We start from the raw sequence: 8,966 nt of genomic DNA, 5'->3' as shown, positions 1-8,966 counted from the left end.
TCTGCACTCTCCTGCCATTTGCTTTTTTGGAGCTACTTTCTGCCTACTCCAACTCGAACCTCCTTGGGTTGGTTAAGGTCTTGAGTGTGTCCTCAGCGTTGATAAACTCATCAGCCCCATCCATGAACTCTCACAGTGTGGTTGGAGTTCTTCTTGCCAACTTCACCATAAACGGGTTCTAGGGCCAGATGCCTCCTAGGATCATGGCAAGCATTATCTTTTTATCTTGATCATTTGTAGTCATGTACTCCTTGTTGAATCTGGTGAGGTATACTTTTAGGCTTTTGTCCTCCTATTATTTAACGGTACGAAGGTACGCTGTAGGTCACCTCCTTCGTTTGCTAGCCATGAATTGTGTCAAAAATAGCCTAGTGAGTTCCTTAAAGCTATCTATGGAGCCTGGCTACAAGGCTCCAAACAACCCTCTCGCTACTCCTTTTAGAGTCAAAGGGAAATCTTGACACGCAATCCCTTTGGAAAAATCATCGAGAGTCATGTGAGCTTTGAACGTCTCTAAATGTTCAACTGGATCCTTAGATCTCTTGTATAGTTTGATTTGCAGAACTTTAAACTTGGGTAGGAATGACACCATCATTATCTTGGTGTTATAAGGCAGGTCAGTACTGTTGAGTAGATGGTTGATAGAAGAGGGTGTGCCTATCTTCTTGGCCATCTCCTTGTACTTGTCCATGAGGTGATGCAAGCCTTGATGCATTTTCCTCTTTTCCTCGTTGTCAAAGTTCTTCCTTCTTATGTTCTACAATTCTGCCTCATTTTTGCCTCATTTATGTCATATGGTTCGATTTGCAAAATTTTAAACTTGGGCAGGAGTGACACCATCATTATCTCAGTGCTGTAAGACAGGTCGATACTATTGAGTAGATGGTTGACATAGGAGGTTGTTCCTATCTTCTTGGCCATCTCCTCGTACTTGTCCATGAGGTGACACAAGTCTTGATGCATTTTCCTCTTTTTTCTCATTGTCAAAGTTCGCCTTCTTGTGTTATGCAATTCTGCCTTATTTCTTTCGACAAGGCTTGGTGCAGTGTTTTCTACACTTTTTTTCCTAAGAGCTTCATTTTGCATTGGAAGTTTTCCATTTCTAGGGTGATCCCCCTCAACCTTTCCTCCATTTTTGCAAGTCTTTCCTCTATTTTGTTGTTTTCTTGATTGCTTGTTGTTGCAGTTTCTTGACCATGGATTACTTAAGAGCACTTTGTTGTAGGCATACGAAAGGCATGTTGAGAAAAAAAAAATCCAGCAGACGACACCAACTGTTATGGACATGTTTCGTATTCCTGCTATCGACTAACAGTAAGTTGCAACAAGAATATGAAAGGTGCTCGGTGTGGTGGGGGACACCTCCAATGCCTTTGCCAATATAGAGTGTGGTGAGTATTCTAATTTTATAGAGTGTGGCGAGTATTCTAATTTTTAGATGGTTCAGAAGTTACCTCATGCGTGTTCTTTGACCTTTATATAGATGGGTTCGGCGTGTGATGTGTAGGCTTGTGTCATAGCTTGACCTTCTCTAATCCTTGTAGGATTGCAGATTGTTAAGGTTATGAATCATTTGTTATGCATGAGGGAATTAATACCTTGGTGAGTTTCATGGGCATATATTACTCTGGAGATTAATGAGCTAATTTGTGTTGAGCAAACCTTTGACTTTTGGTTCTTGGGCCTTTATGATCGTGGTTTCAGCCTACTCTTCAAAAGAGGGATTATCGGCCCTCCAAGTATGCTAACAGGAAAAGTTTAATTTGGGTCATTATCTTGTATAGTTTCTTTTCTCTTTCATAAAATGTCCAACATAATTCATGATTGTGTGATTGCTCAAATGTCTCCCTCTTGGAGATTCCAAATAGACATTCTCCAATTGATCCTCCTCCTCTTGACTCTCTAATTGGTTACATTAGTTTCACAAGACAGCTTGCTAAAAGGATCAAATGAGCTTGCTTGAAGGGATGTGTCTCGGACTCGTTTGTTTTCAGAGATGAGATGAGTTTAGATTAAAGTTAAAAAGTTGAATAAAATATTATTAAAATATATTTTAGGGTTATTATTTTTGTTTTGGGATTTGAAAAAGTTGAATTGTTTATTTTATTTTGTATAGGGATTTGAGAAAGTTGTAATGATGAGGTGAGATGAGATTATATATTTTCTGAAAACAAGCAAGATCTCTCATTCATTGTTTTATAAGAAACCAAGGATTAAGAGAGATTTTTTCACTCATTATAATGAATGCTCTTGATTTTGTCGATCTTATTGTGAGATTTATAAAGATCGTTTGTCCTAAGTTTATAACAACTTAATTATTTAAGAATGATAGGGTAGAAGAAAATATATTAACATTAAGTTTTTTCTCAGCTGGTGTGAGAAAGATGATTAAGAGAAATAAGTATTTGTTTGGATATAAAGATTGAATTAATGGTCCCATGACTAGATTTTACTGGTATACATAATAAAAGTCATGTTGAACCATATGAGACTCATTAATTCATTGAATGCTTGATTAATTTAATTCTAATTGGGTTGTAGACATAACGTCACATTTATTAGATAAAAAAGATTTTTTTTTATGCACAGAAATAGATAACGGAAAAAACATATAGATGGATTCAAATGGATAGTGAATAGTCCATTCATAAAGAAATGATTGCTTATAAAGCACTCACTTCAAAGAAGTATCGTGCAATGTGATCATAGAAGGAAGTACATGCTGTATACAGATCACCAATATTAAGGAGATTTAATGTAAGCATTAGGGGTGATAAATGAAGACAAACTACTCATTAGGGGTTGTATCTTTTGATGATACACTAAGTGTTGCGTTCGTTAATTAATTGAAGAGTTATCAACATAGATTGAGAGGGTCTTTAGCCTAACATGATGTTTAACATGTTTAACTACTCATTAGGGGTTGTACTCAGAGTGTTGGGATGGAAATGATCAAAAAGGTTGCATGCATACCTTTAACCATCTATGTTTAACAATTGTCGAGAAATCATGAGTATAACTTACTCGGATTCTGAAAGGACTTTTCAAAACCTATCCATCCTCATTGATGGAGTACACAACCTGCTTGAAAAACGTCAGGTTGGGTTAGGGACTCTCTCGATCACTATTTATATTAGTGTTGGAACCATACCGTTAATGAATGCAACACTTGGTGTATCATGAAAAGATACAACCCTTCGTCTTTATCTCTCACCCATATCCTTATATAAAAAACTACCTTATACATATGGGCCAGATTAAATCTCTTAATATAATACATCAATCTTACATGAAGTTGTCGTAGACAAGAAGGGAATTAGGTGTTGAAAGAAATTCGTATCCACTTAGTATTGATAACATATAAACATGGGAAAACAAACCTTATTTCTGCATAGTATGCCAGTTATTAGTTGAGCATATCATACTGCAAACACCATGTTGCACTATGACCTAGTTAAAACCATGCTTCGACTTCCTGTCAAAGATGCTTCGAAGGTAAGTTGAAACGAACATTTCTACAAGAAGCGGGAACTGGATTAATACGAAGAGGGTGACTGGAATACTCGCCAAACAAATAGCTGCAATAATAATCCACGTTGTTCCACGAAACGGGTGTCCACGTAGCATAATTAGAAGAATAGCTGAAAAGGATGTCATCATGGCCACAAGTGAGAGGAAAAGAGTGGAAAGACCTATTATCATCTTTTTTGGTAAAGACTTGAGGAAATCGTCTTCTGCATAACGTGATGTGAGGATTCCCAAAAACATCAAAACTGAAGTTGTTGCAGAAAATAGGGAAAACGCATCGGAAATTATAAAGAGCTTAAACAACTCATCATTTAAGAGCAATGGTAATCCTGTGTTTTGGTCAATCCCCCCTGGGAAGGTAATCGCTGCAGCAAACATGATTGTAATAATGAGTGCACCGACCACCGTACAGGACGTCGATGTGTCCTTCATCCACCTCTCTCCCTCTTTCTTCAACTCCATGTGATTCTTCTTAAACAATTGTCGGGGAGTCAAACCATCCTTGTTGGTAGCTTCAGTTAGCGTACGAGGGACAATACTCTCTAACTCCTGCATTTGGTAACTTCAATCTTAGTAGGAAAGGCTATCGAAATGTATATATAGGACATACATATGTGTGAGTGATGGTCAAAGACACTATTTACCTCATAACTTATTAATCATGGAAGAAAGGGTCGAAACCCAAACATTCAAGTAAATAGTTCCAAAATAGTCTTATTCAATCCAACTTTCATTAATAGATAAATCTAAAATCAACACTCGGTGTAGAATAGGTTAATCTAATTTGCACCCTTTAATATATAATTTGTTCACACGTACGTTCTTTGAGCATGACGTAAGACGAAGTAAATATGTTTTTTTAAATCCGACTATTGAAAATTACGTGTGCATTTCTTACGTAATCAAATAGCAAGCGGTGGATGTATAGATCATTAGGTTGGAAGAACTTCATGGTCGGATCAGAAAAACTCTACCAAGAAACATGATAAAGTGAAAGAGATGACCTTAAACCACTGTAGTTCTCTTTGCATCTGCAATGCTGCACCTGGTATGCGATCAAGCACTGTAGAATCTCCAAACATCCCGGACATATGTAACATGCAGTTCTGATTCTCATCTTTAAGATTGATCAGGGCTTTCTTCAAGTGAAGCCTAAATATAATGTTAAAGATTTCAGACCGACGATGCAGAATGGCAAGCATAAATATATTTCTGTAATTTTCATTGGTCTCCCATTGAAGCTCGAGATCCGCTTTTAGCATCTCAACAACAATCTCAACAATCCCATTCTTCACAGCACTCATGATGGCTTCATTAAGACAACAATCTTCCCTTTGTTTATGACTTAAATCTGGTATCTTTTTACTAATGCAACCAAGAAGTTTTTCGGATTGTCCATGGATCAACTTCGTTTCATATAATTGCCCGACACCTTGGTCAATAATCAAGACAATGCCAATTTTACTTGATGAAGAATAAAAAATTAAGTTCAAACAAATTATTAACAAATAATCTTTGATTGAGCAGATGTACTAGCATACCCAGTACTGTATCCACGAAGTCGAGGATCCATAGAGTTGGTTTCAGAAGTACTTGTGAAAATAGTTTTTGCATTAATGAAGCTGGCACTGCAAATAAAATTTAAGTTACATCTCATTAATTTAGTCTGCGACAGGTTTTCATATATTGATTAGTAAAACAATATATAGTTATACTTGTTCATACGAGGGACAAATATCCTCTCCTGGAAAGTGGGCCGAACCCCCACACCCTAAAGGCCCATGAACTCAAGATCACAAGCTCACCTAGCGCTGAAGAGTTTTTCTATTATAAAAGAATCCATATTAAGAGCTGAAGTTGCGAGTGGTCCAGTTGGCTAGCCATCGCTTAAAACTTTAAGTTACTACTGGACCAAATACCCATTCCCATAATGTGCATTGAGCCTAATAGGGTAGTAACTTAATTAGAAGATGTTTGTTTCGCGGAATGGAGTTCTGAAAAAGAATAATTATTCATGTAAAATAGCTATTATTAATTTGTTCGGTTGTCTTTTACGAGAAAGAATAGCCATTTCATGGTAATAACCATTCTCTAATATGAGGAACAGCTATTCCTTCCAAATATGGAAAGAATGGGCATTCAAAGAACAATAGTGTAAAAATTTTTAAAACTTAATTTTTCATATATATTATTTTTTTTAGAGCATATATATTATTTTTTAAAATTACAATGGCTGATCAGCCACCAAAAGCTGATTGAAAAATGCTAAATGTACTTAAGAAAATACTTACAAAAAATTTATTTCTCTATATGCCAGTTATTGATATGTTGAAAATCATGAAATTTGAAATTCAAAAGAAAACTAATAAAATAGATTTTGTAAGTAAAAGTGTAAATAATACCGTAAATACATCTAGCACTACTCAACTTGATTTTGTTAAGATGGAAATTCCAACACATGCAGCCAAAATCCACGGTCGATTGTAATTTTTGTTGAATGAAGGTCATGTCATGCATGGCCTCAAAGGCAAAATATATATAATCACGTCTCATGTATTATTTTTTAATAATATTGAATCATAACTTATGACATATATATTCAAATATATATATATTTAATTAGTACTTGTCTATGATCCCGAATATTAACCCTCATAGATTAAGTACTATATATATAATATATAAGCAGGCTTAAAAAATATGTTAATTAGGAACCTCACAATCTGATTCATAATAATGTCGACACCCTTACAGTACTGTATATATGAATCATGTAGCTAGTCATCTTTATCCTATATCACGCATGCATAAATAATGATATAATAAATATGTATACCTTATGCATGTGGGTCCATTAAATCCCTTATTCCAAGAGTTTAGTTTTTGTGAATTATTACAAGTAATTTTGTTTAACCCTTAAAAAAGCTAGCTAGGGGCCGGTACGGTACTTAATATGACAAAATACTACGTGTTTGGAATTTGAGCCTCCCAAATTCACCTCCCAGGATTTACCTTTTGCAGGAATATCAAGAAAAATAGAGAAATAATAACACAAGAATTTACATAGAAAACTCCCAAAACAGGAGAAAAACTTCCAGATCTAGAGAAGAAAATCTACTATGTGAAAAATTGTTACAATCATACAATTTTTCTCATCACCCCAAGGACACCCATATAGCTTTTCCCACTAGCAAAACTTCAACTCTCACATCTTCCTTTTTTTACAAAACGGATAACAAATGAAATTTTTTAGAGCCACAAGTTACTAGCTAAGCCTATGACTGTGGTACTTAATCAAGGAGGTTACCCCTCCTTATATAGGCCATGAGCCTTGCCCCTCATTCATCTCCCACCGATATGGGATTCAAAGGAGCAAACCCAACAATCTCCACCTTGTGACTTTGGCTGGTCCCACAACCACGCTCCACCTGGATGAAGATGTTCATAGCTTCCTCTATCATGCTCTACCATAAAAGTATACCCACTCAGAATAAACCAATTCCAAGCATTACAATTTTGGCCTATGTTGAAAATAACTTTGTTGAAAATTATGGTGTAACTTCCACGTTTGGCTTTCCTGGAAGTTCATCAGCCATTGACATGAATTTCCATCACACACCTTACATCAATGCCAAACCAATGCATGTGTGCAAACTTGTGGACCCGCTAACATTAACACATCTTCTATCATGGCAACTTTGGGATTTAGCAGCATGCCATGAGGATGTACAAGTCCCTCTTCAAAGGAAATCTTCTTCCATGGAGAGAGACAAAAAGTTAGCTCCATTATCAGTATCTTCATTTACTGACTTGAAGCCACTTGCCAAACTTGCTCCAGCTCTTGGACAATTTTTCTTGATGTGCCCAAATTGTCCACACCCCCAACAAACTGCTTTCTTCTTCATGAGGTTCTTCCTCTTCCCATTTCTAGATGCTACCATTGCTAAGTTCTCATGTGGACCATTTCTTCTACCATCTAGTCTTCTCTCTTCAGAAAAGCGTTTACTGGTAACATCTGAAAAATTTATTTTCTCCTTCCCATGTATCAGAATATGCTTCATATGCTCATGGGAAGGTAAAAGAGACCAGATGAGCCTCAAGGCTTGATCCTCATCATCAATTTTAACTCCAATAGATTTTAACTCAGATACAATGTTATTAAGAACACTTGAATGATTTGAAATAGTCATACCTTCACTCATCCACAGTGTGTGAAACTGCCTTCAGGTACACCCGATTCGAGACACCATTCGTCTGACACAACTCTTCGAATTTTTTCCAGAGTCTCTTTATCGTAGATATTCCATGCACATTTGCAACAACATTTTAAGCCAGGCATAGACGTATCGCACTTGCTGCTCTCAAATCCAGATCCTCCCAATCTTCATCGCTTATTTCAGACCTGCTGTTTGTTTTACCAATCACGTTGACTTCAGGGGTTGGTCTGCACTTCAATGCCTTGTGTAATCCTGATTGAATGGTTAGTCTGCACTTCAATGCCTTGCGTAATCCTGATTGAATCAAAATATCCTTGACTTGAACTTGCCATAAGCCAAAATTGATTCTCCCATCAAATTTCTCCACCTCAAATCTGATAGGATTTGAAGCCCTACTTTTTGACATTTCTTTGATGAATTTTATCGTAGAAATGAATATTACTCATTAAGTACGGTCCCAGGATAGATTCTCTTTTCCTAAACAGAACTTCAAGGTTCCCAGGAAAAATTGAAGTACCACTTAAATACCAATCTACTAGATAAAACCACCTTAGACTATATATATCCACACTACCATACCAAAACTTCACCCCACAAAAATGACCCAAGCTCTAATACCATTTGTTGGGAATTTGGGTTTTCCAAATTCACCCCTAGGATCCACTATTTGCAGGAATATCAAGAAAAATAGAAAAATAATAAAAACACAACAATTTAAATGAAAAACTCCCAAAACAGGAGAAAAATCACCAGATTCAGAAACGAAAATCTACTATGTGAAAAATTGTTACAATCATACAATTTTTCTCCTCACCCCATGAACACCCACATAGCTTTTCCCATTAGCAAACGTTAACTCTCACCTCTTCTTTTTTTTACAAAAAGGACAACAAAGAGATTTTTTTAGAGTCACAAGTTACTAGCTAAGTCTATGACTATAGTATTTAATCAAGGAGGTTACCCCTCCTTATATAGGCCATGAGCCTTGCCCCTCACTCATCTCCCACCGATGTGGGATTCAAAGGAGTAAACCCAACAACAAAAAGTTCATTCATACCTCAACATATTGATCAACCAGCACTCGATCGATCTGGTTCAATTTTCAAAAAAATTGCATTAAACAATAAGATCTAATTGGACGGTTATCAATTGAATTAAAGTACAAAAACTTATGCATGCGAGTATATCGGCTAGCTAATAAATCATTGAATTCTTGTTAAT

The 8,966-nt window shown here is 36.2% G+C and overlaps 1 protein-coding gene across 1 annotated transcript; it reads right to left on the bottom strand.

Moving 5' to 3' along the window:
- Positions 1–3,450: 3,450 nt before the first annotated feature.
- Positions 3,451–4,832, bottom strand: LOC121260177 (ankyrin repeat-containing protein ITN1-like). The gene is made up of 2 exons (XM_041162020.1): positions 4,533–4,832; positions 3,451–4,077 (listed from the first exon to the last, which is right to left on the bottom strand). The coding sequence occupies exons 1-2, from the start codon at positions 4,830–4,832 to the stop codon at positions 3,451–3,453; spliced, it is 927 nt and encodes a 308-aa protein (XP_041017954.1).
- Between the last annotated feature and the right edge of the window lie 4,134 nt (positions 4,833–8,966).

This window comes from Juglans microcarpa x Juglans regia, chromosome 4D, assembly GCF_004785595.1.
Source record: "Juglans microcarpa x Juglans regia isolate MS1-56 chromosome 4D, Jm3101_v1.0, whole genome shotgun sequence".
Classification (NCBI taxonomy): domain Eukaryota; kingdom Viridiplantae; phylum Streptophyta; class Magnoliopsida; order Fagales; family Juglandaceae; genus Juglans; species Juglans microcarpa x Juglans regia.
This window is presented reverse-complemented; position numbering and strand designations above follow the sequence as displayed.

Excerpts from the sequence above, each read along its gene's own strand:
- LOC121260177 (XM_041162020.1), bottom strand. The coding sequence starts at position 4,832 with ATGAGTGCTGTGAAGAATGGGATTGTTGAGATTGTTGTTGAGATGCTA. Across the intron at positions 4,078-4,532 it reads GAGAACTACAGTGGTTTAAG|GAGTTAGAGAGTATTGTCCC; the intron begins GTCATCTCTTTC and ends TACCAAATGCAG.